This window comes from Halichoerus grypus, chromosome 3 (assembly GCF_964656455.1).
Source record: "Halichoerus grypus chromosome 3, mHalGry1.hap1.1, whole genome shotgun sequence".
In the NCBI taxonomy this organism is placed as follows: domain Eukaryota; kingdom Metazoa; phylum Chordata; class Mammalia; order Carnivora; family Phocidae; genus Halichoerus; species Halichoerus grypus.
In genome coordinates, this window is record NC_135714.1 from 155,526,490 (window position 1) to 155,553,361 (window position 26,872).

Consider the following 26,872-nt stretch of genomic DNA (forward strand, 5'->3'; position numbering starts at 1 on the left):
CACTGCCCTAAAAATCCTGTGTTCCACCTATTCATCCTTCCCTCCCCGCCAAACACCTGATCTTTTTACTGTCTCCATAGTTTTGCCTTTTCCAGACTATCATACAGTTGGAATCATACAGTATGTAACCTTTTCACATTGGCTTCTTTCATTCAGTAATATTAAGGTTTCTCTGCCTTTTTGGGGCTTGATAGTTCATTTCTTTTTAGCACTGAATAATATTCCATTGTCTGGATGTATATTCATCTACTGAAGGACATCTTGGTTGCTTCCAAGTTTTAGCAATTATGAATAAAGCTGCTATAAACGTCCAGTGGGCAGGTTTTCGTGTGGATCTGTTTTCAATGATTGGTTTTTACAATCAATGAGCATGTACTGTTTCTATAATCACAAAAATAATCTGGAAAGAAAATCAATACATTTGGTTGTATAAGAGAACAGACAGAGAACACTGAAAGGAATTTTAATTGATTCATCACAAAGCATTAAGCAAGCAAAATAATGTTAATAAAAATTTTTAAATAAAATATTTAAAACAAAAACAGCAGTGCAGAGAACAGCATTAAAATATTTGCATATTACACACATTTTAACACTTCCATATTCTTTTTGGAATCCAGGCTTTTAAATTTTGGGAACATGTTAACTTACAGGCAAATAAAAGAATGCAGATGAACTGATTCTACAGAGTTATAACCCGGAAAACTACTTCCCTAGAGTCCTACTGCCAGGTAAGCAGTTACATGAATTTTAGAATCAAAACAATATTCTTTGCTCTTCAAAGTAAGTATCCAAGAATTATACTAGAAAAATGTGTGCATACTGAGGTGTGTTTACATAATGGCATCACATTCTCTGGCCCATCCACCTACATACATCGATTTACTGACCTCAGTTATATATTACTATTCACTTTGTCAGCATGGCAGCCAGACTCCTCAGAACAAGTCAGATGTATTTTAAACATGCAAAAGTTTTAAAAATGTAACCATAGAAATCATCTAATCCAACTGGGGGTCCATTCTGTTAATGCCGTCAATCCCCAGCAACAAGCGCACTGAAGGTAAGCAGCACAAATTAGCATTTTCACACTCCCAAAGGTCATGAAATGACAATAGTGCAATTACTACGTTTAACTGTATTTGGATCCGATGACAGGTACATTTTGCTTAATATGATTTTCAAAAGGATTAAAACCTTAAGCTACAGAATTCTGTTCTACATAAAAGGATATGGAAATTTTACTCATTCTTTACCATAAAGAGGGGAAAGCCCTCTTACAAATTAAAAATTCAAAATACTTACTAAATCTGTTCAAACTGAATTGCTCCAGCCAAATACCTATAAAGTGAGAATTTGTGTACAGAATTCAGGAATTACCTTTAAAGACCGGGCATGGAAATTATTTGCCTGTCTTTAAATTTTGCTGTTTGCTTCTGATTGGGCATGAGGTAATCCTGGTGCAAAAGTGTGCTTTATAAAAAGGTAAGTGGTCACATATCTGTGGAAACCACCTTGCTTTGTCAGTGTTTTTATGTAGGAGGCATGTCATTTTCCAGTAATAGCTACAAAGTTTCATAATTAAGGATTCCAGTGCTAGTCAATATATATTATCCAAAAAAAAATTTTTTTTTGAATCCCCAGATAATTTTCAACAAATTTATCCCTCACTTTTCAATTCATAAGGAACAAAACCGATACAGGTTTTTGTGTATGTGTGTTGTCTTAGTATATTTATTTTGATATTTGCTAAATATTATGTGATATGGGGCCGTCTGAACTCATCCACACAGTAACTGTCCTATAGTAGACATGGCTTCAACTACTAAAATTGTACACGAGGAAATTAGGGGTGTTGCAGTATTTGGTTGCAAATAACTTGCCATCTGGTGTTGGGTCAGAAAATGCTATTTCGTCAATCTTGAGAAAACAGCCAAACATGAAGCAATTCCTAAAGAAGAGGAAAAGACAATTTAACAATGGAACCAACTTAAAATTCCAACTAATCATTAGCATAATTTATTTTAAAGCAATCCAAATATAAAATTTCAATCTCTTTAAATACTCTTTTTTTTTTTTTTTAAAGATTTTATTTATTTATTTGACAGAGAGAGACACAGTGAGAGAGGGAACACAAGCAGGGGGAGTGGGAGAGGGAGAAGCAGGCTTCCTGCGGAGCAGGGAGCCCGACGCGGGGCTCGATCCCAGGACCCTGGGATCATGACCCGAGCCGAAGGCAGTCGCCCAACCAACTGAGCCACCCAGGCGCCCCTAAATACTCTTGATTAAAATAAAAATTAAGTGATAAAGTGATTTAATGCCTTAGATTTTAGAGATGGAAGTCTAATGATACCATTTCACAGAGGAGCAAACTGAGGTCCAGAAAAAATTCTGCTGAGAGGCAAAAGGAGCTGTAAAAACCATCTAGCTGACTCCAGGGGACCCATGGTAATGAGCAAGGAATAGATGATAATATTGCTGACTAAAAGCCACAGTTCATTAAAACCAAAAAACCACCATCAACAATTTTAACCAACAACTACTCTCCTCAACCACACCACACGCTCAGAGCTTTAAGGAGGCAAAAACTAACCTGCATTTTGACCACAACTCTCCTGACCCAGCTCAACTAGGATTAAAAGTAATAAAATGAGGGCGCCTGGGTGGCTCAGTTGGTTAAGCCACTGCCTTCGGCTCAGGTCATGATCCTGGAGTCCCGGGATCGAGTCCCGCATCGGGCTCCCTGCTCAGCGGGGAGTCTGCTTCTCCCTCTGACCCTCCCCCTTCTCATGCTCTATCTCATTCTCTCTCTCAAATAAATAAATAAAATCTTTAAAAAAAAAAAAAGTAATAAAATGAAATGGTTAAAAGAATTCAACAAAATTGAAGGATATTCCAAAAATAACCGGCCAGTACTCTTCAAATTCAATGCCATAAAAGACAAAGACTAAGAAACTGTTCCAAGTGAAGGAAGATGAAGATGAAAGAGCTAGGACAACTATGTGCAATGTGATCCTGGCAGGAAAAAAAAATGCTAGGAAGGACGTTTGAAGACAAATGACAAAACGGAAATATGAACTATACGTCAGATAAAAGCATTATATTAACATTAAATACCCTGTGTTTGATGACTGAAGTATGCTTATGAAAGAGACTACCTTTTATCTCTGGTCTTAAGAAATACACACTGAATGAAGTATGAGGGGCTAAAGGGGCATAATGTACATAATTTACTTCTAAATAATTCAGGAAGAAAGTAAATGTTAAAACTTGATGAACCTGGGCAAAGGTAAATAAGGGCTTCTTTTTACTATTTCTGGTACTCTTTTATAGGTTTGAAATTATTTCAAAAAATAAAAAATTAAAGATTGGATTCAATTAGAAGATATAAGCATATGGTATACTATGTAATTTCGTACAAAGTTTATTGCTAAATTTACTAGAATCCAAAGCAAAATATTAAACAGGTCTTACTATCTTTATAAGTGATATCAGCTATGGAAAGAACATTAGATCTGTGGGTTTGAGTCCTAACTCTGTCCTTTTATTCACCTATCAGTATAGACGTGTACTAATAATCCCAGGCGAGCCTCAGTTGCTTCTTAGGTAAAACCACCATGAACAATATTCTACTCTTGTGGGGATTTAAATATATATTGCCCAAGACTCCTCATATACAGGATAGCTGCCAATTATGCTACCTGTATCTTCAATTCCCAGGCGTGAGAAGAAAGATGTGTTCTCAAATGAATGTTTTTATTTCTCCGTTAAAGGCAACTTAATTTTTATTCATTATTGCTTATAGATAACCTATTGCTTTGGTACTCAAAGTACGATCTACAGACCAGCAACATTCATCATCCCCTGGGAGCTTATCAGGAATGCAGAATCTCAGGCCCCACCCCAACCTACTGAATCACACCTGCATTTTAACAAGATCCCCAGGTGATTGATACACACTTTCACGTTTGAGAAGCACTGGACTACAGACTGGTGGAGCTAGGTTAGATACTGGTATTCCCCATGCCAAATGTATGCATCTCCTAACATAAAATACAGAAAGTAGAGATATTTCATAATTAACTGTCAAATAAAAATCTTTACAGACACTAATTTTTCTCACTGTTCCCCTTTATAAGGAATGTGCAGGGGACTAGGATTATGGCCCAACACTGGATCCCACAGTGGTTTTGGGTGTTCTTTCTTAAAAAGTGTATAGGACTCGGGGCGCCTGGGTGGCTCAGTTGGTTAAGCGACTGCCTTCGGCTCAAGGTCATGATCCTGGGGTCCTGGGATCGAGTCCCACATCGGGCTTCCCTTGCTCTGTGGGGAGCCTGCTTCTCTCTCTGCCTCTGCCTGCCACTCCCCCTGCTTGTGCTCTCTCTCTCTGTCAAATAAAGAAATAAAATCTTTAAAAAAAAAAAAAAAGTGTATAGGACTCAACAGGCTTGACTAGCGCTACTCAAAGCATGGTCCCTGGTCTGGTCAAAGTGTGGTCACAGGATTGTAACCTGTTATCTTAGGAATAGAAGTTGAGAGAATAAGTTTTGTGAAACTCATCCAGCCAACCTAGATCATGTACATTAACAAGCAAGAAGTAAGTTCATTTGTCACAGAAGAAATTTCAAGTAATTAAATGTTCGTTCCAAGTGTGAACCTGGGAGTTTAAAATGGCAAATCACAATTTTTTGATATACAATTCATACATCATAAAACTCACCCTTTAAAAGTGTGCAATTCAGTGGTTTTTCGTATATTCACACCACTGTGCAACTACCAATATCCATTCCAGAACATTTTCATCACCCCAAAAAGCAACCCTGTACCGATCTGTAGTCACTCTCCATTCACCCTGCCCTTAGTCCCTGGAAACTACTAGTCTATTTTCTATCTATGGATTTGCCTGTTCTAGATATTTTCTGTAAATGGAATCATACAATACGGGGCCTTTTGTGACTGGCTTATTCCAATTAGCATATTGTTTCCAAGGTTCATCCATGTTGTAGTAGAGGTTAATAGTTCGTTCCTTTCTGTGGCCAAATAAGATCCCATTGTATTATTGTATGGAAATGCCACATTGTATTTATCCATTAATCATGAATTTGGTTGTTTACACTTTTTTGGCTCTTACGAATAATGCTGTTATGAAGCTTCATGTATTAGTTTTTATATGGACACATGCTTTCATTTCTTTTGAGTATATACCTAGGAGCAGAATTGCTGGGTCATATGGTTAAGTTTAATTTTCTGAGAAACTACCAGACTATTCCACAGCAGCTGTACCATTCTACATTCCTACCAGCAAAATGTAAGGATCCCAATTTCCTCCACATCTTCACCAATATTTGTTATTTTCCCCCTTTTAAAAAAAATTTATAGGGACGCCTGGGTGGCTCAGTCGGTTAAGCATCTGTCTTCAGCTCAATGATCCCAGGGTCCTGGGATCAAGTCCCGCATTGGGCTCTCTGCTCTGCGGGGAGCCTGCTTCTCCCTCTGCCTCTGTCTCTCATGAATAAATAAATAAAATCTTTAAAAAAAATAAAATAAATAAAAATAGAAAAATAAAAAAAATTTATAGTCATGCTAGTCAGTGTGAAGTGGTATCTCATTGTGGTTTTGGTTTGCAAATCCTTTTTTTTTTTTAAAGATTTTATTTATTTATTTGACAGAGAGATAGAGAGCACAAGTAGGCAGAGTGGCAGGCAGAGGGAGAGGGAGAAGCAGACTCCCCACTGAGCAGGGAGCCCGATGTGGGGCTCGATCCCATGACCTGAGCCGAAGGCAGATGCTTAACTGACTGAGCCACCCAGGCGTCCCTGGTTTGCAAATCCTTGATAGGAGCCTTATGTATTTCTTCTTTGGAGAACTGTGTATTGAAATCCTTTGCCCATCTTGAAACTGGGCTATGTGTCTTTTTATTGTTGTGTAGTAAAAGTTCTTTCATATATGCTGGATATATTAGATAAATGATTTGCAAATATTTTCTCCCATTTTGTGGGTTGCCTTGCTAACTCACTTTTCCATTTAGTTACACTTGTGAATTATATTAAGTCTTCATTAATTATACCTGGTCACACACTAGTCAATGAACATGTACAATTTCTGTAATTCTTTTTTTAAACCTGTATTTTGTTTGTAGAAATTATATTTATTGCAGTGTTAACTTTTATTTACATCTGCTGAATCTAATAAAAATGTGGGCTTGTATTTTCTGTTTTGTTTTTCTATTTCATTTTCTAGCAATTCATCTCATTTTATTAAAGTGTCGGTCTATAATTAAACTAGCTTTTTACCGCAGGTAGTTTGATGAGCACTGGGCTATCATGTTTCACACTTGGAATGTTGTGCCCTAAATTGAGTACATCTAGTGGGGTTTTCCCCCCAGTGCCAACACTTGCCTTAGCCTGACTTTGGTAGTATTTAAACAGAAGTGTCTTAACAACATCGTTCCCTTTGACTCATGAGCCGGCAAAGGTTCTGGGAAAGCTAATCTGGGTCTAGATCCATTTTATTTTATTTCTTACCTGACAGTATCTACCAATCGCCGTGCAATGCGCTTTCTTCGTTTTAGTCTGAAGACCCAGATTCTACTTATTCCACAGACTGCAGGTTCTGGTACATCTGAACATTGCCAAGCCCGGTGACATTCTTTAGAGCTTGGGGATTCTGGACCAGTTGGTTCAGAAAGGACACGGAAGGCCTGCAATGATATACAGACGCATCTAGAGCTAACAGTACAGTTGAGTTCACATTTCTTTTTAAAAGCCATTCCTTAAATAAGACTTAAGTATCTAAAATTAATCTTGTTATACCTTCACCAAAAATGTTAAAATTCTGATACTTTTTGAATTCTTATCCATTTAGTCACACAATGCTTAAAAAAAAAAAAAAACTACTGGTGTTGAGATATTCCTACGTTCTAGTGTATTACAGACCATTATGAAACTTCCTTCTTCGGATTAAAAAATTATAAAAATCAGACTCTTACTTTTAATCCAGTACATAAACTTCTCCCATTCTCTCCAGCCTAAACTATATTTATGATATCCTGAAAAACTGGTAATACCAAAGATTTTTGCATATTAACTCTGAAATTTGGTTGGTATTTAAGGATCTTTTTAAACTTTCTATTTTGAAATAATGTATCCTTCACCCGGTTTCCTCCAATGGTTATATTTTCCATAACTATAGTACAATACCAAAACCAAGGAATTAACGTAAGTACAATGTATGCATATAGTTCCATATCACGGAACAATTCATCGTACCTATATACTCATTTAAGCACCACCACAGCTAACCCGTACACAGAGCCACTGCATCATCTCAAAGATCTTTCTCTTGCTACCTCTGTATAGTGACACCCACCTTTTCTCCTCCACCATCTCTAAGCCCTGGCTACTTCAGTATGTTCTCTATCTCTATGATTCTGTTAGTTTGAGGATGTCAAATAAATGGAATCATACATCATGTGACCTTCTGAGATCGTCTTTTTTTCAACTAGCACAATGTCCTTGACATCTATCCAAGTTGTTGCATATATCAACAGTTTGTTCCTTTTTATTGCTAAGTCATATTCCATTGTATGAATGTACCAGTTGTGCAATCATTCACCTACTGAAGAACACTTTCATTGTTTCCAGGCTTTGACTACTACAAATAAAGCTGCTATGAATATTCAGGTATGGGCTTTTGTGTAGAATAAGTTTTCATTTCTCTGGGATAAATGCCCAGGAACAGGATTGCTGGGTCATATGAAAAACATATGATTAATTTTTTAAGAAACTGCCAGGGCATCAGGGTGGTGCAGTTGGTTGAGTGTCCAACTCTTGGCTTCAGCTTGGGTCATGATCTCTGGGTTGTGAGACCGAGCCTCGTGTTGGTGCCGGGCTTGGCATGGAGTCTGCTTGGGACTCTCTCTTCTTCTCCCTCTGCCCCTCCCTACTGTGTGCACATACATGCACTCTCTCTCCGTCTCTCTGAAATAAATATGTCTTAAAAAAAGACAAAAAAAAAAAACAACCGCCAAATGTTTTGCAGTCTTAACATTTTACATTCCAACAATGTCTAAAAGATCTAGTTTCCTTGCATCTTTGCCAGCATTTGGTATTGTCACTATTTTTAAATGTAGCTGTTCTGATACGTGGGTACTTAAGTTTTAACTACCATCAAGAAAACTTTGCTTTTGAAATAAGAAATAAGAAAAAGTAGAAGACAATATGTTTGGCTATATTTGTCTAACATCACTACATAAATAGTCTACTTCTTTAAAATGAAAGAAAAGGCCAAACTGATCACTAATATAAACCAGCTACTTTTCTCTCCATTTTCTGATAAACCCACAAGAGACACTATATTGTGTGTGTGTACACACACACATATATATATATCACATATATATACAATGAAAAAGCAGATAAAAAGAAAAAATAAGGAAGAACAATAAAGATAGTAGAAATGAGGGGCACCTGGGTGGCTCAGTCGGTCAAGCATCTGACTTTGGCCCAGGTCATGATCCCAGTCCTGTGATTAAGCCCCGCATCAGACTCCCCACTCAGCTAGGAGTCTGGTTCTTCCTCTCCCTCTGCCCCTCCCCCTGCTTGTGCGTGCGCTCTCTCTCAAATAAATACATATAATCTTTAAGAAAAAAAAAAGATAGTAGAAATGAGAGGAGAAAGGGAGGCACTTACACAAAGGTATAGGATAAATTTATGCTAGTATCGTTTTAAGACATATTGAAACAGTATTTTTAAAAGGAAGGAGACGTAAGTGTGGGATACTATAAAGTCAAGTAAAAAGAACACATTTGAACTATAATTCTCTCTAGCTAAAGATTATACTATAAGCTCCTTGAAGGCAAAAACTATCTCTATTCTAGAACAAAAGTTGGCAGCCTTTTTCTGTGAAGGGCCAAGTTGTAAATATTTTAGGCTCTTTGAGCCAGGTGATCTCTGTTACAAAAGCAACCCCAGATAATATGGAAATAAATAAGCATAGCTGTGTTCCAATAAAATTTTATTTATAAAACAGGTGGTGGGCTACACTTGGTCCATGAGCTGAAGCTTGCCAACTCCTCTCCTCTTCCAGAACATTGCTAATTAGCACCTAAAATAGATTCTAATTAAGGGACAATAATTATTTTGCCAGCTACATTAACCTGCACTAAACCACATGTTCAACATTTGGGCTCTATAGATTTGCTTATTTAAAATCACTATTATTTTATAGTCCGGGTATGGAAATGAGTACATGAACATAAGACTGACTGACTTATTCTGCTTACATATGACAAAATACCAAATATAATAGAAATAAAAGATTTCAATTATTCATATGGTCAAGGATACTTTAGTAGGGAAAAAAAGTCATCAATGGTAGCATTCTTAAATGCTTATTGAGATTTCACCCAACTACTTTATTTTGCTCACACATTATGCCAATAATTTAAAAGACATATACCATACCTGTTTGATGGGCTCTGCAATTAAACACCCAACTACTCTCTTTTCATCAGATATGAAGAGAAAAGTCTTGGTTTTGTTTGGACATCTGGGAACAGCTTGGTGGAAGCCCAATTCATTATCAACAAGTTCTTGGACATCCTCTACCTAATGATGTTAAAAACCAAAAGAGATTAATTTATGATTACTATCATTTTAGCCTCTTTTACCTCTATTCCCTAAATTTATACACTCCCCAAATTATTTCACTATTGATGCATGTATCTGCCACTCTGGAAACAGGGTTTGAAAAACCTATTTTACAGATCACTTTCAGCAGAAAGAAATGCAGACTCCTGGGGGAGTAAGGAGTGGGAAGTGCCAGAAGAGATTTTGTTTCAGCTTTATTCACTGTTCACTGGGGGGCTCAAAATCCAGCCCAAGAAGCAGACAATACCAACACAGAAAAAGACTCTGGGGTAATTTCTCAATATTAAAAAGTTTAGTTTATCTTTCACAAGTGAAAATGAAGGTAAAGGATAAAACAGATAACTGTTTTCTTTAATCTTTGACTGACACTTTGTCTTATAATTCTAAATTTAGTTTTGTATAAGCCACTATGAGAGTCATCCTTGCATGCACACCAAGGTGGATTAGCTCTCAGGAAAGGTGTTTCATACTTAGGTTGATTTCTTGGTAAGAGGAGAAAAAGGGAGTAGGAGGAGAACAAGGATTAAAAAACTTTTATGTTCCATACCTTTCTGAGAGCATAACTTGGATCATGTGGCAGGACCAGCACAATTTTCCCATCCCAAAACTCTGCTACTACGCGTTCTTTTTTCCAGCCCTGACAAAAAGAAAAAAAAGTCATAGTTTAATTTGAAAAAGAGAGAAAAAAAACATCAAATAGTCTGGAGAGAACAAAAAGATGAACAATGAATGATATAAAAAAGACACAATCCATCTCTAGGGATGTGAGGAGGGAAATAAAAGATGCCTAAAATACAGTGCCTGTCCTCAGGAGGCTGACACCCTAGTGGGAGACATGTACATAATCTACTACAAAATAAGATGAAGTCAATTAAAGAGCCCTTCATAGGAATATAGAGAAAAAATGATGAATTATTAGAAGTAGGAAGGTGGGGGAGGGCTAGGGTAAGCAGAGCTTTAATAAACCACACTAAAAATAGAGGAAAAAAGGAAATGCATTTGAGTAGCAGGAACAGTCACAAAGGCCAACAGCAGGATGTACTGGGCTAGAAAGGTGCTTGACAAAAAGATGGAACCTCTCCTATCAGAAAAGAAAAAGCCTGGAGAAGTCACAGAAAAGTTGTTTTTCTAATCCTATCTACAAAGAAGAAAGTAAAGTGAGGAGGTGCAGGGAAGTGAGGTCTCCCTCAAGTCTTTGAGTTTTGTATCCTAATTGTTCAGCTCTGCTCAAAAGGCTAGAATTAAGCATGAAGGGTGTTCACTCAGCCTAGAACAATACTTCTCTTATATTAGGATAGAAAGTTTGAACTGGCACTTTTATAAAAGGTAGCTTTTAAATACCGTCAGCCTCAAATATTCAGAAAACAAAACTGCAGATGGTATTTATGGATATATATATATATCTTTTCAATGTTTAAGCAAAAGGAATGTATCTTTTAAGGCAGTTTTACTTTTAGAACAAACTGAAAGACTACTTTTGACTTACTGTGTATTTGATGCCCTCCAGAAATCTGTAGTGATGCTGAACATGCTGCAGTTCATCTTCAGGACTGGAGGCAGTGTAGATCATACCGCAAGACTTACACATGGTGGCTCCAAAGTGTTTCTGACCTGCGTCCTGTAATTGGGAAAAGAAAAAGAAAAAGCCCATCTTAAACATATCACAAATAGCTCTGTATTTTAGTTCATGTAACCACTCACTCAAATTTCTCCTTATTTTTCTTTTATGCCGGCACGAGTAATATACTAAATGAAAGTCTGGTTACTATATGCTCTTCCCCCATCTCCTAAACAAAATGGAATGAGAAGAGACCTAAAAATGCAATAAATTGATGAAAGAAATCAAACTGTCTCTTTGATGGTATAAAAAAATCAAGATCCCTTGGCTGGACCCATAATTCTAGAAGGAATCAGATTAAATCATAAAGAGAATAGCTAAGATGAACAATAGTGCTTCTTTATTAAGCTCTTAAATGAGAGCCGTGTAAAGGCCCTGTTTCAAAGAGGCAGGGCAAAAATCTCAGGCCTTGTATATTCATTATATAGTATTTTTTCCTTAAGTGATTAGGAATATTAAAATTCTTTGCCCCAAGAGTTGATAAAAAAATAAATACATAATAAAAGTTCAGAAAAAGCACAGATAAATTCATGAATGTAGGAAAGTCAGGAATATTCAATTTTTATGGCTTACTAACTTCCATTCTATCTCATGAGGCAATATTTAATGCTACTGAAAACACCAAGTTCTGAATGAATACTGGGGTTGTAAAACTTTTTCTGCAAAAGGCCAGAGAGAAAATATTTTAGGCTCTTTTTGTCTCATATTATTCTCTTTTTTCCAACCCTTTAAAAACATCAAAGCTATTCTTAGTTTAGAGGTCATGGTTCAGATTTGGTCCATGGCCATAATTTGCCAAGCCCAGGTCTATTACAGTGTAGCTATGCTCATTACATCTTTTGTGGATCAACAATAATTTTCCTTATCCGGAGACAACTGATTCATTAGCATTCTACTAAATTACTAGCATTGCCTACATTATGAGTTTGAAAATCTACTTGACTAGCTTTAAATGCTATCACTACAACAAAGCTGGCATTTACAAGACTCATAATGTCTCTAAACCATGTTAACTATGCTAAGACAACATGTATGACTTCATGTTCTGTATGTGAGAGCCACAAAACAGGAGGAGCTTTGTTTTAAATTTACTCACAATGATGAGCTGCTCTTTTGTTTCTTTATTTGCATCTCTGGTATTAGTACTTTTCTGCGTATTGATCTGTTTCAAGAAGTTAGCAGATATGACGGATCCCACAGAAGACTGTTCTTCAACTAAAGATCTTTGAAATGAAAGTTAATAAATTATTTAATATTTAATATTAAACAAATTAAAAATATCTGAGGAATTACAGTGAAAAGAAAACAGATATGTACATAATACTTGCAGAGCACCTTGCAATTTTTATTGCTCTCTATTGACAGTAACTTGATGAAGTAATAGGGCTCAGAACTATGAGAAACCTGAGGCCCGCTCAGAGAGGATCAGTAGTTTCCTCCAGGTAAAGTAACTAGTAAAGAGTGGCAGTAAGACACAAATCCTCATCTTCTAACTCCAAGTCCAAGGGACTCTCATTTATAGTATCAGATGCACATACGCAGTCTTAAGTTGACTTCCTCCTTAAAAAGTGATTTTTTTTTTTTTTGCTTTGCCAAATTTTAGGACAATGTTTACCCATGTAGGCATAAAGAAATTCCTGTAACACCACAGCAAATAAGTAGATTTTTTTTTTTTTTTAAAGACTTTATTTATTTATTTGACAGAGCGAGAGAGGGAACACAAGCGAGAGAGGGAACACAGGCTGGGGGAGTGGGGGGGGGAGAAGCAGGCTTCCCGCCGAGCAGGGAGCCCGATGTGGGGCTTGATCCCAGGACCCCGGGACCAGGACCTGAGCCGAAAGCAGATGCCCAACGACTAAGCCACCCAGGCGCCCCAAATAAGTAGATTCTATTATTGAACCTCACAGTTCCACAGGAAGTTAGCCACCAGCATATTATGATCCAACAACTCTTTACTTGGGCAGTTGAATGAGGCTAATATATTCACTTGTCCTCATACCTAATGCACCACCCCACTATTCTCAAATACTTAGGAAAAAAATACTTTGGCTGGATAGATGGTGTTGAGGCAACCTGTTCTCATTAGGAAAGAATGTTGGGATTGGCTTACGGAGGTTATAAACTGGAGGCTCTCGGGCCAAATACAGCTAGCAGGTATGTTTTGATTGGCTTACACAGTGTTTAAAACTTTGGATTAGCTACCAATATTTCAAAATCTAGAGATTTCACTTAAAAATGTGTATTTCCAATATTGCAAGAGACACTATAAGATCACCAGACCACTATGTCTTCAAAGAATGCAACTAACACAGTGCATGCTTTTAGATGAGGTATGCATTCTTCAGTTGGCTCCAACGTCCACCCAATCTCTATAGGCCCTGAGTTTGTAACTCTCGTCTTATAATGAAAGGACCTTGGTTTTCCAAGGACGAAAGGAATAAAAATCTGTGGAGAGTAGAGGGAAGAGAAAATCGGCAAGGAAAAAACCAAGGGCCCAAAGCAAGAGATTCAGAGAAAACTAACAAGCTAAAAAACAAAAACAAAAAACACTAGAGAAAAACCTGTCCAATGCTTCAAGGCTAAACCAAGCTACCCTGTTATCAGTTGACTAGAAGAATATCTTTCCAACTGATTTGGCAATATCATGGTAAGAAATATATTTTATATTTTGACCAATACAGACACATATATAAAACTAAAAACAAAAAAGTTTCACTAAATAACTTACTGTTAATAAATGTGAGAGATGCATTATTCCATTTAAAAAACGCTAGATACGATGCTTTTAAACTGCTCTGACAAACCACTAATGGTACATGCCCGTTATATAAAACACACTCTCTAGGTTGCTTGACCCCCCCTTGTTTATGCAACCTTTGCTAAGGAACTCAGCTCTTCCCATCCCTGCATGTATGACCACAATCTATTTCTTTTTTTTTTTTTAAGATTTTATTTATTTATGACAGAGAGAGAGAGAGAGAGAGAGAGAGAGAAAGCATGAGCGGGGCGGGGGGGAGGGCCAGAGGGGAAGCAGACTCCCCGCTGAGTAGGAAGCCCAACATAGGGCTCCATCCCAGGACCCTGATATCATGACCTGAGCAGAAGGCAGACACCCAACTGATTGAGCCAGCCAGGCGCCCCTCTTTATTCTACCTTAGTAATTTTAACACTTTATTATATGTATTCGTTTAAATGCCTGTCCTCCTTCAACCATAACTTCCATGATAGAACTATGTGTTATTTATCTTCACAGCTCCAAAACTCAGTATAGTTCAGTACCGCATAGTACTCTATAAATGCCAAATGAGTGGCTAAACAAAAAATGAATGTGAGACAATGAGCCTGGAGAATCTGTAACCTACCTAAATTAAAAGTCATAGGTTAAACCATAAGGGATTGATGAGATCTGACCTTTTGGGTCCTACATAAAGAGAAATTTCGAACAATTCAACCAATAGTATCCTAATATCTCTTTAGGCTAGATTAGATTAGTGTATACACTTTTATCAGCTAATTGTGGTAGGTTTTGATCTTCAATAAATAGTGATGAAAGAAGACATAGATGAAAAAATGGAAACGTACAAAAATCTAGGAATACGGCCTTGGAAAAAGGAAAGTTGCCCACCCAACCCAATCTCTGAGATGACTTAAGGTGAGGTGCCCTGAAAGTAGAACCAAGCTAGAATCTCCTTGCTCAATACCTCCAGTTATTTATCAAGTGGGGAGAGAAGGACTAAAACCACTTAGGAAGATGTTAAGACTACAAGAAACTTCTTTTCCAGAGCTTTCCCACCTATTCTGCTCATACCCACCCATGCGTCCCCACATCCCAGTCTTAGCTTTGACTAGGATAGTGGTAGCTTCAGCTGGGATTTATAAGAGCACTGAGCTGCTGCAAGTTACTCACTCTTCTGGTCAGTTTCTTAGTCTATAAAATGGGGTAAATAATGGTACCTACATCATAAGGTTGTAAATGCTCATTAAACATGAACTATTGTTAATATATTATCACCCAGGAAAGGCAATATAGCCGAATTCAGATATGGACTCTAGTCGTGGCTGCTAAGATTGTTGCACCTAAGAGCTGTGCAATTGTAACTGGATTACTATCAGTTTCCTCAGCTGAAAATGGAATTATTAGTAGTATCTACCTTCTAGGTTGTTGTAAGAATCAAGTGAGATAAAGGATATAAACTACTTATTATGGGTCAGGTACTGTATAAAAATGTTAGCAAAATGGAGCACCTGGGTGGCTCAGTCAGTTAAGCGTCTTCCTTTGGTTCAGGTCAAGATCCCAGGTTCCTGGGATTGAGCCCCGTGTCAGGTTCTCTGATCAGCAGGGAGCCTGCTTCTCCCTACCTCTCTCTCTCTAATAACATCTTTAAAAAAAAAAAATGTTAGCAATTATTATTGTTCAAACCCATAAAGATTTTTCCCTTCTCTCAACTCTTAGGTTCTTATGAAGTTTCTATGAGAGGGCCTGATTTCATCTTATTCTCAATATCCCCTAAGTGGGGAAGAAAAAATATATTCTCCAAATTAAATAGTGCAAAAAAGAAAGATACCCAAAGGACTCAAAATTAAATAAACCTTAAACATTAAAACAAGAGCAATCCCTACCTTTTTGTATTGACCGAAGACACACTGAAGATGGGATAGACAATGGACTCAGGAGAAACTGGTAGGGGAAAAAAGGACAATAATTTATATTACAAAATAAACCCAAAGCTTTAAATCATAAATATTTAAAGGTTAGTATGACCAAAATATTCAAGTCACTTCATTTCAAGACTTAACAAGTAATCATCAAGACTGTCTGGTATTGGCAGAAGGACAAATAGATTAATGGAACAAAATAGCCCCAACCAGACCCACGCAAAAACAGCCAACTGATTTTTGACAAAGAGGCAAAGGTAATTAAATGGAGAAAGGATAGTCAACAAATGGTGCTCGAACAATTGGACAGTCATATGCAAAAAAAACCTGACAATACTTTTCCATAAAAATTAACTCAAAATGGGGGGCACCTCGGTGGCTCAGTGGGTTAAAGTGTCTGGCTCTTGGTTTCAGCTCAAGTCGTGATCTCAGGGTTGTGGGATCGAGCCCAGCGTCAGGCTCTATGCTCAGCTTGTCCCTCTCCCTCTGCTTCTTCTCTCTTTCTCAAATAAATAAATGAATCAAATCTTAAAAACAAAATTAACTCAAAATGCATCATGGACCTATATGTAAAATATAAAGCTATATAATTCTAGAAGAAAATGTAAGAGAAAAATCCACATGAACTTGGGTTTGGGTATGTTTTTATATACAACACCAAAAGCACAATACATGGAAGAAAATATTAATTAAGTTGAACTTTATCAAATTTAAACATCAGCCGTGATGGTGGGGGATTCCAAGATGGAATGCAGACTGGGACAAATGCATGTAAGTGTATCAGAAATGCACGGCATAACTGCAATAAAGAGGTAGGGGAAGAACAGGCAGCTGATCTAAGTAACTTTTCAGAACTGTTTTAACTAGAAATTATAAGGCTAAAGACAAAAGGACTGTAAATATCATACTCTAACTGGTAAGTATTTCTCACAGAAGTGTGAATTAACAATTCTGAAACTACTGTGCAGGTGTCCTGGGACTGAACAATTAAGTGGGTGGACAGTGAATAGTGGGAACCAGGTTTTTCACTGTCCGTGGGAGGCTATGGATAAACAAGAAAGGGATAAACCCTGAGGTACTGGATTAGAGTCAGAGACATCAGGTTCGAACTTGTGTTTACTTAGCATATGTACAGATGGAGAGATACAGGAACAACTAGAAATATGTGTGTATGCATGCATTAGTATACAGACATGTAGTCTGTCTGCTGACAGCGCCTAGAAGCAATGACACTCCAGGAGCAACCCAACAGAACCAGTTTCCTTATGATTCTAGGACTGGGGCAGGGAAGATTCAAGAGGAGCCTGGAGCACCCTGTAGTGCCAGAAAATAAAGAAGTGCTCAAAAAAACAAAGGGACGGGACATGCCAAAGAGAATGACCTGAAAAGACCTCCCAATGGTCAAAGCTAGAACAATCTGAACAATAGGATAAATACTGTAGTGTTAGATTATAAACCAAAATATAAAATACTTATGAGTTCCTACTAATATGTGTCCATGAGTCCATTTAAAGATTGAATAATTAGGAGAGAAGAGACAACACTTTACAGAAGATTTCTAAATAAATATGTAAATATTTCCCCCTCCAGGTGATGGAGCTTAATCCCCTCCCTGAAAGGATGGGCTAGACTTAGTGATTTACTTCCAAAGAACAGAGTATGGAAAAGGAATAGGAGTGATTTTACAGGGGAGAAACCTGCAAACCTGACCTTAACCAAATGACAGAGGTTAACATCATCTGTAATGTCACGTGGTGAGAAGAGTACTTCCCCTTAGTGGCATTCTTCCCCAAAACCTGTAGGTCCAGTCTATTAATGAGACAAGGATCAGACAAACCAAGATTCAAGGTCACTGTATAGGACAACTGGTTAGTACTCCTCAAGAATGTCAAAATCATGAAAAACATGGAATAAGCAAAAGACTGTAAATGTCATAGACCAGAGGAGACAAATGAGACATGATAACTAAATGCAGTGTGGTACCCTGGACCGGATCCTAGAACAGAAAGAAGGCATTAATAGAAAAGATGGTGAACTCCAAATAAAGTCTAGAGTTCAGTTAGTAGTAATGTACTAATAACACCTGTCTCTTAGTTTTGACAAAAGTATCATGGAGATATAAGATGGTAACAATGGGTAAGGGATATATAGGAACTCTCTGCACTGTCTTTATAACTCTTCTATAAATCTAAAATTATTGGGGCACCTGGGTGGCTCAGTCAGTTAAGCGTCCGCCTTTGGTGGCTCAGTCAGTTAAGCGTCCGCCCAATCCCAGGGTCCTGGGATCGGGCCCCACATCGGGCTCTCTGCTTGGCAGGGAGTCTGCTTCTCCCTCTGCCCCTCACCCCACTTGTGCTCTCTCACTTTCTCTGTCTCTCTCTCAAATGAATAATGTTTTAAAAAAATAAATACATAAAAAAATTTAAAAAATTAAATTATTGCACAATAAACAGCCTATTTAAAAAAAAAAAAAAGACCAGGGCGCCTGGGTGGTTCAGTCAGTTGAGCATCTGCCTTCGGCTCAGGTCATGATCCCAGGGTCCTGGGATCGAGCCCCGCATCGGGCTCCCTGCTCAGTGGGGGGCCTGCTTCTCCCTCTGCTGCTCCCCCTGCTTTCTCTGTCAAATAAATAAAATCTTAAAAAAAAAAAGTTTTAAAGACCAAAGTTAAAATAGTAGTTGCCTAGAGAAAAATATGTTGCAAGTGGGCTATGTAGCAAAAAGCAAACTTTTAACTTTGCATTGAAAAATAGAGCTCATTCTCTAGAAACAAGGCCAAAACAGGTCTGATCAGCTGTGGCTAAGTTACTTAACCTAAGTCTCTTTCCTCTTCTATAAAATGGGCATACAAACCCATTTCCTAGAGTTGTTGTGAGAAATTACAAACTAATTATGAAGTAATCAACTTTTACCATTTGTATACTACCTTTATGAATTTTGCCATATCCTTATGCCATCTGTATTATTTTTTATTCATTATTTTTCTTTAAATGAATTTAGTTGACTGAAATAAATTTATATTAAAAGAAAACTTTACAACTACTGTAAAGAGAAAGCCATTATTGTTCTGTTACATGTTGTATTATATCAGTAATAACACAACCCATGTGAAGCATAACACATACTAAACACTTAACACTGCCTGGTACATATTCAGCACCTAGTAAATACTAGTTACTAACAGTGTATCTCAGAATCATCATTATGAACAATCCTTCTATATATATCATTAAGTCCTGTTAAGTGCTATTGTTCCAGATTATGCTTTTAGTTTTATCTATGTTTTCTTCCTATGAACTGCAGTTTTCTCACTATAGTCAACATATATACTCCTAGAATTTTAATTTATTTCCAAAATTACAGATATAACCAACAAGGTAAAGTTACCAAGAATCTGGTTGGTAAATAAAATGTTAATTAACCTCTCTATATATTCATAGTTTAGTAAATACTGTTTATTTGAACAATGACACCACGAGTTAGTAATGGGAATTTCAGAACTAAGAGAAAATTAAAAATGAAGACTAACGCCTTACTTTAGAGATCTCCTCCCTAGATCACACAGTTAATTAGTGGCAGACCTAGACAAAATCCCAAGGTTCCTGATGCCCAATTCAGTGTCCTTTCTATGGCTTCGTAAATTATGCTTACTTACAATAGGACTTTGATCACAAATATATAACATAAGTTGTTTTTACTCCTTCCTATTATTTTCGGTAAAAGGTAGGGTAGGTGTGATGAGAAGACTGAATTCTAGGGAGCCTAAGTAACTTGGCCACATCGCATAGACCAACTTATGCATCAGTATTTGTCTTAAATTCTGGCCCAAGGTCTCCTTGTCTTCAAAATGCACCGCATTGCTTACCATAGAAAACAGTGTCACTGAGACAAACACAAAGATACAAACACAAGCACACGTACTGAATAAAAAAACCCCGAACATATTACTGTGTATAATTCCATATTGATACTAATGAATTATCATTACAAGTAAATAAACTCATTTTGAGAAGTTTTCTCTTACTTACCTGCCTTGTTTTCACTGAGAGAATCCTCTGAAGGAAAACACTTATTTTCATTAGGCATACATTCTCTTAAAGAAACTACTCCACCTAATGAATCCTGAAAATAATGAGTAGGGAAAATTAAAGGAAACTTATAATTCTTAATTATTTCCTATCCCATGAATGAATCCCAATAGATTTATTCCTAAAGCAAAATATCTAGTTTATTATAAATTACACTTTTAAACTGATTGTAAATCATCAATTTTCAGACTACTTTAAGGAAAATTTCCTCTATATTTACTAAATGTACATCATCTTTTAAAAGCTAAGAGTGCACATATTTAATACTGTAATTTGTCATCCTGTCAAAAACGTATTACATTTCCTGATAAAGATGGTAGATTGAAGATTATAAAACATCCCTTCTATGATAATGAAGTAAAAAAAAAAAAAAAAATTAGCAAAAATGGCAAAATTTTCCCCAGCAGCCACCAAACTGGAAGGGACAACTTTCTGTCATAAGCTTTAAAAACAGGCAGCCAAGGAAAAAAAAAAAAAGAACACTCTGGAGTAGCTGGAGAGGCTTCTAAATCCCACTTGTTGGGCAGTAGCAGGGAAGGGGGAAAAGCAAAGTAGAAACATTCTGAAGTATTTCATTAACACTACTATCTGGTAAGACTTAGAGAATATATAGCTTGGGAGGAAAGGAAAAAAACCCTTTTGAATAAAGTAGAACTCCTATTCAAGACCATTACATCTCAGTAGACATGGGACAATGCATCAGTTCACCATTTCTCAGGGCTCCACAAGGAGTTGGGGAAAGGTGATGTACCCGCTAATGAAAAGAAGATTCATCCTTGGCTAGGAGAGATGAATACTAGTAGTGGGTATTTAACAAAATCTTAAGAATCTTGAGCAGAGCTCAGTTCCACAAATTTAAGATGCACAAAAGCCCAGCTTCCAAAGATTACTGAAAACTAGATGGAACCCAATACCCAGCCCCACAAAATGAAGTTCAGAAAAGAAAATAAGGCAGAATAGAGTGTTGCAGAGAATTCATCACGTCACTGTATAAATGCTGTATCTTTATTACCAAATAGATAGGGAGAATATTAACCAGGAGATGGATGGATGGAAATGCAGATACCACCCCCCCATTGCCACTTTGTTTTGCTAAACTGAGAATTCTAGCCTGAATTGTGCATTTTTAAAAACTGAGGTACATTTATATAAAGTTCACAGATATAAAGTATACAATTTGATCAGTTTTGATAAACTTACACACTTATATCACCGAAACCCAAAACTCCAGTCAAGATATAGGGGTGTTTTTTGGCAGGAAAAATAGGAAGAATTAGTAAAATCAGAATGTCATGGATTAGCCAGCAAGAACAAGGTATAAAAAAAAAATTATACTTTGCCTTCTCTAAATTTTCTAGAATCTAGCACTTTAATGAGCTGAAACAAACAAATAAAAGCAATATGCTCATACACTTTAAAACTAGTACCCTAGTTTTGTTATTTCTACTTTCTAAAAATACTACCAAGTAAAAATTGCTAAGTTTCTCCGGACTTTAGTAATAAGGGGATTTAATGAAATGCATACCTTAATGCAAGAAAATGTTGTAGGCTTCCTTAAGCCACCCTGCCCCTAAATTCTTTATAGTGATTAAAATATACTATTCAGCTTCATAAAACAGTCCTTTGGACTATAAAGAAAATAAAATTTTGTTCAACCATGTTATATATATATTATGTATACTGAAGTTTTAGTTAGTTTTTAAAGTTACATATTTGGTTTTCTTTACCTTTATTGATTTCTCTTCATTTTTACTTCTTTCATGAAGCAGCTCGATGCTTGGTTCTTTTTCTAGTAACAAGCACTTTGGCACTTGCCTTGTCTCAAAAGTTTTTCTTTTACTGACAGTCTCTACATCAGAATCTTCGATCACGTCTGATATATTCTTTTGTGTGAGTCCCAGTAATGGCTTGTTTTCCAGAGTCAGTTTTCTAAGACAGGGCTTTTTTCTACTAACAAAAAATGCCGCTCCACCCTGGAGTGTAACTTGTGGTTTGACTTTTTGGCTTAGAACCCGAGGAGCATTCAGATTATTTTGAGCTGAATAATAATTATTCTCTTTCTCTACAATGGGCTTATAGGCCACTCGATTTTGCTTGGGATTTTTAGAATTCTTTGATAGAGGCTTGATGCATTTATATTTTGGTTGATATTTAGAAGTTAAACTCTTTTGAGGTTTTTTATTCAACCTCTTAGAGCAGACTGGTTTTCCCTGCATTTTTTCTGTCACCACGGGAAAAGATTTGTCTTCATTATTAGTTTTTAGACAAATGGACCTATTCTCGTTTATCAATTTTCTCTCTAATGGGTTGAGGTACCATTTATTTTTGTTGTAAAAGGATACAGTAGACACAGCAGATTTAAATGGTGAACCTTGATTTGCAGGTGGAAGTCTGTTTTTTTTAGTTGTTTTGAGTGGACTTGAAAGGAAATGGCCCTGTTGAGGGCAATGTACATTTTCTTCATTTTTATCACTGCTTTGGCAAATGTAATTTTGATCAGGTGATGGAAATATATTTTCAGCAAAGTCCGAAATTAATTTCTTTGATGGAATGTCTGATAATAGGCTATGAAAAGAAACAAGGTCCAATTTTAAGTATCATTTTGCTTCAATTTTGTGCCAATCTACTGCTAAGTAATAAACAACCATACCTGTAGGTCATACTAAAAACAATACATCCTGTCTACCAAACACCCATCCATACACATTATCTATTAGTTTAACAATAGGATTCTCAAATTATGTCTTTACCAAAGCATTCAAATATTTTTCAAAAGTAAAGTCCCAATAATGCTTGCAAAAACAAACACTGTTAACAAAAAAGCTTTGATATTGTGTGTGTGCACGCGCTTTAAAACCTATTTCTAAGTTTTGGCCATATACTCAGAGCTCACCAGGCTTGACTGGCTACAAGTTTCCTAAAATTATTAATTCTATGTAATAAACTGACCCCCTCAAGCCTGTTCTGTGGGGAGTAATTTATCTCCTATTAGGACATGGAGTAAGCACTGAGTAAACAGACTTTCTAGGATTGCTCACAGAAGAGTACTGTATGAAAAACACTATGTTAATTATTATATAAGAGAACAGAAAGGAGCAAGGTAATAAAAGATTTGACATACATTTCCAAGTCACAGAAAACAGCTCTTCCTGATTCTCTCCAAAGGCACTGAATAATTAATTTTGAAAGCTTACGGTATTTCCAGATTAGAATTAGAATATAAAATGTTACTATAGCCACAAGGAGTAGACAAGTGGAATAATGGAAATTTTAAGAAACAGAAGAGAGAATATAAGAAAGACAAGAAGGTGGATTTTTCTTTAAGAGTTTCTAACCACAGGATGAGACTCACTTGTCATAGTTCGAAGAATGTTGCTTCCTTTTTCTTGGAGTAAAAGCTGACATCTTCTTAACTGAACTCCTAAAAGCAATAGGAAAATTATAATAACCAAATTTATCCAATATGTACAAAAATCACTATATCAAAATTACACTTTTAGAGTCTGAAAAGGTTTTTTGATGGATGAGGTATTTTAAAAAGCAAATCACTTTGGGGCGCCTGGGTGGCTCAGTCAGTTAGGCGTCTGCCTTCGGCTCAGGTCATGATCCCAGGGTCCTGGGACCGAGCCCCACATCGGGCTCCCTGCTCAGCGGGAAGCCTGCTTCTCCCTCTCCCACTCCCCCTGCTTGTGTTCCCTCTCTTGCTGTGTCTCTCTCTGTCAAATAAATAAATAAAATCTTTAAATAAATAAATAAATAAATAATAAAAGCTTATTAAAAAAACCAAATCACTTTAATGAACACTTAATAAACAATAAATTAAAAAAAAGGAAAACACTGCATCACCATAGCAATTAAGAAGAAGAAATAAAAGCATAATTAGTACATCTGTTTCAAGCTGGAAAATGATCCTACCAAGGAGGAAGTATTTTTTTTTAAATTCCATTTCAGGACACATTTTCCCCTTTAGTTAGCCTGATTAATTAACACCAAATTTAAATACTCTACTGGGATATCTCCTTGTTGATCTCCCTCACCAGACCCTACACTTCCTTAATAAGCCATTTAACACATTTTCTTGTTGGTTTAACTGTCTTCCTCAACAGCCTGAATGCTCAATGAAGGCAGAGACCGTTTCTAGCTTTTTCTTCAGAGTTCAGCAAGAAAACGGGTTTAGCATAATCCTCTCCCATCTTACTAAAGAGCCTAGAACAAGCCGCTTGTTCCTTGTTTATAAAAGACTTGGACCTCCTCCGGCTGCTGAAAATAAACACAATCATGCACGTTAATTCTCGAGCATGAGAGAGCCTGGTTATGTTGCTCAGTAGTTTCTTCTCCTTCCTTCGGATCAGGTACATTAAAAAAAATAATACACAAATATGATTTCAAGGTGGAACAGAAAACCAAGGTCTCTGGAACTCAATGTCGAGTAGCGGCTTAAGAGAAGACACTTCTGTGGCTGAATGAGGAAAGATATGACAGAAAAGCGCGCCTGTTCCCGAACCTTGTCAGGGCAAATAGACAAGGAAACCCTAAGTCAGAAAAATGGAAACCCGGTTACCTCAAAGTGCGGAGAACCCCCGGGTGGTTTCGGTCTTGAGCCGCCGTGGCGCCAAGCCCTGAGCTAAAGGTCTTTTTCCTTGACATTCACCCGCACGTTCCACAGAATCTCCGGTTCTCCTCAGTCTTCCGCCCCACGCCTCAGCCCCGGCAGCTCTTACCTGAGGTTCGAAGCCGGGAATCTCTCTTTGGAGGAGCCAGTTTCTCCTCCACTGTATTCAAATTACCGCGCGCCCGTGAAGGCTGAAGCTGCTGCGTTCTGATTCGCCGCTTTTCAGACCTTCCAAGGGCTGGCTCGGTGATTGGTCGCTCACTAGCCGTTGCCCCGCCTATCCGGGAGGTGGTCTCCAAGATTCTCCCGCCCTTAGCAGGTGAAATGCTCTCTTCACGCAAGGAATCCACGCCTTCCATAATCCCTTGCGGCAGCTCCGGGCTCCGTTCTCGAGGTCTGGGGGGGGGGGGGGGGGGGTCTGGTTTAGATGCATTCTGGGAATTGTAGTTTTCGGCAGAATAAAGTCACCCTCTTGAGGTCGAGGTACCTTCTGGGGTTACTTGGTTTAGCATGTTTTTGTAAAGTAGCCTCCCCAAGATTCTCGAGGCAGTTATCTTTCACATTTGAAGCTTTGTCCATTAATTTAACTTTTTTTATTAGTAAAATGTTAGATTTCTAGTTCATCTTTTATTTTTCAACTTAAATTAAAAAAATTAAATCATGGCTCTAAGCATCTGTGATGTGCCAGGCAGTCTCACACCCTTTACGAGTTTTATTTCATTTACTTCTCCTCACAACCTGTGAGATATGTATTATCATTCCCATTTTACTGAGACTAAAACCGAGGGCCTGAAAACAAGTACTATTTATAGGATATAGCTAGGTTCTTGCTTTGGGAAGCCGTACGGTTCTTAAAGTACCCACGGGTTGTCAGCTACTGTTATTATCTTTGTGTCACCAGATCCTGGTAGTCTTTGGCACATTTTTAGTCCTAAATAAATTTAGTTAAAGGATGCACTTTACTTCATAGAATGTAGTCTGTCGGAGTGAAGAGAAATAATCAGGTCAAAACTAACTGCTGGGGAGCTTTATATAAGTAATATTATTCTCACTTGACAAAAGCAGTTAGATTTCTAAGTTTCATTTGTTTGGAATTTGCCCTATCACAGAGGTAATAGATGGCCGATCTTAGCTTTAACGGTAGAACAGTCCCGAGTCCAAACCCCAAGAAGCATATGCCTCTGGGGAATATCATTAACAAATCACTTTAGTTGAGCGTTCACTATGTTCTAAACCCTTTACGCCTGTTAACTTACTTAACCTTAGAAAAATAATCTATGAATGAGTTGCTCTATTCATCTTCATTTTGTAGATCGGGTAAGTGAAGCACAGAATGTGCCCAACAAACGCCTTACAAGTGGTGGAGCTAGAATATGAATAGTGGAAGAATTCGCGTTCATTTCAAAATAAAATGAGCTCCTACTACGTGCCAAGTACTGTGATTGGCGCAGTGAACGCGTATCTGTGAAGAAGGCAAATGGTTTCAATGCTGTCAGGGAGCCAGCCCATCAGCGGGTGATGGGTAGCAAATATAACCAACATATAGGCCTCAAGATAGGACAGCCCACTCGATGGAGATTCTAAAAATAATGCCGGCCAAAGGTATTTATCTTTTAAGAAGATAGAATCTCCCCGCTGCGTTTCCCAACCACGAATTGTCCTAGCTCCATCTACTTTCCTTCTTCAACTCCCAAACCAATGAATGCCATTAGCCCTCCGGCACCCTCCCCCGCCACCGGCACCCTTCCGTACCCCGCCCCCCGCCCCCCCGCCAGGATTAAAGATGGCGCCAACGGGCTGGCGTTATGACGCGACCCGACGTCCGCCGGAAGTGCGCGAGGAGTTCCGGAAGACAGGCGGCCTCCGCTTTCTGGTATCCTGAGCTGGCGAGTTGAGTGCTTGTGTTTCGCGCTGGAGTATCTGCGCCGCCGCCGGGATCATGGTGTTCTACTTTACCAGCAACAGCGGTGAGTGGGCGCCGTGACCTCCTCCATCCTTGCTCGACAGCGGGGCTCCGAAGCCGGGAACCCCAAGCTGCTGTTCAGCCTGAACTTCATCCTAAAGCTGCTCCTCCTCGGCAGTGGGTGCTTCTTCCTGCCCCCTTTCGGTCCCCACTTTGTGTCCGTCCCTTTCGTCCCCGTGTGCCCCTTGTCAGGGCCTGGGGGGGCGTAGATGGACCATCACCCCTGCTGTCTTTGCATCCGGGAGTTGTTTTTCCTCGGAAAGACCTCCCTTCGCTATCTGTAATT

General features: G+C 37.9%; 2 protein-coding genes across 4 annotated transcripts in view; one reads left to right on the forward strand and one right to left on the reverse strand.

The window, feature by feature from the left end:
• Window positions 1–457: 457 nt before the first annotated feature.
• ESCO2 (establishment of sister chromatid cohesion N-acetyltransferase 2) lies at window positions 458–26,576 on the reverse strand. 3 transcript variants are annotated; one of them, XM_036074081.2, is made up of 12 exons: window positions 26,439–26,576; window positions 24,733–25,019; window positions 23,364–23,432; window positions 21,739–22,576; window positions 19,952–20,045; window positions 15,889–15,946; window positions 12,365–12,491; window positions 11,137–11,268; window positions 10,198–10,287; window positions 9,465–9,608; window positions 6,525–6,700; window positions 458–1,951 (listed from the first exon to the last, which is right to left on the reverse strand). In XM_036074081.2, the coding sequence occupies exons 3-12, from the start codon at window positions 23,414–23,416 to the stop codon at window positions 1,819–1,821; spliced, it is 1,845 nt and encodes a 614-aa protein (XP_035929974.2). In that variant the 5' UTR covers window positions 23,417–23,432; window positions 24,733–25,019; window positions 26,439–26,576; the 3' UTR covers window positions 458–1,818. The 3 variants fall into 3 exon arrangements, with proteins under 3 accessions (XP_035929974.2, XP_077925608.1, XP_077925607.1); XM_078069482.1 differs by lacking the exon at window positions 24,733–25,019 and having other exon boundaries at window positions 26,439–26,572; XM_078069481.1 differs by lacking the exons at window positions 24,733–25,019; window positions 26,439–26,576 and adding an exon at window positions 24,573–24,720.
• The window catches only part of CCDC25 (coiled-coil domain containing 25), a 40,829-nt gene continuing 40,406 nt past the window's right edge, over window positions 26,450–26,872 (forward strand). Inside the window, exon 1 of the mRNA XM_036074082.2 lies at window positions 26,450–26,590. Within this exon, the coding sequence (XP_035929975.1) occupies window positions 26,563–26,590 (28 nt within the window). The 5' untranslated portion in view covers window positions 26,450–26,562. The remainder of the gene's footprint in view (window positions 26,591–26,872) is intronic.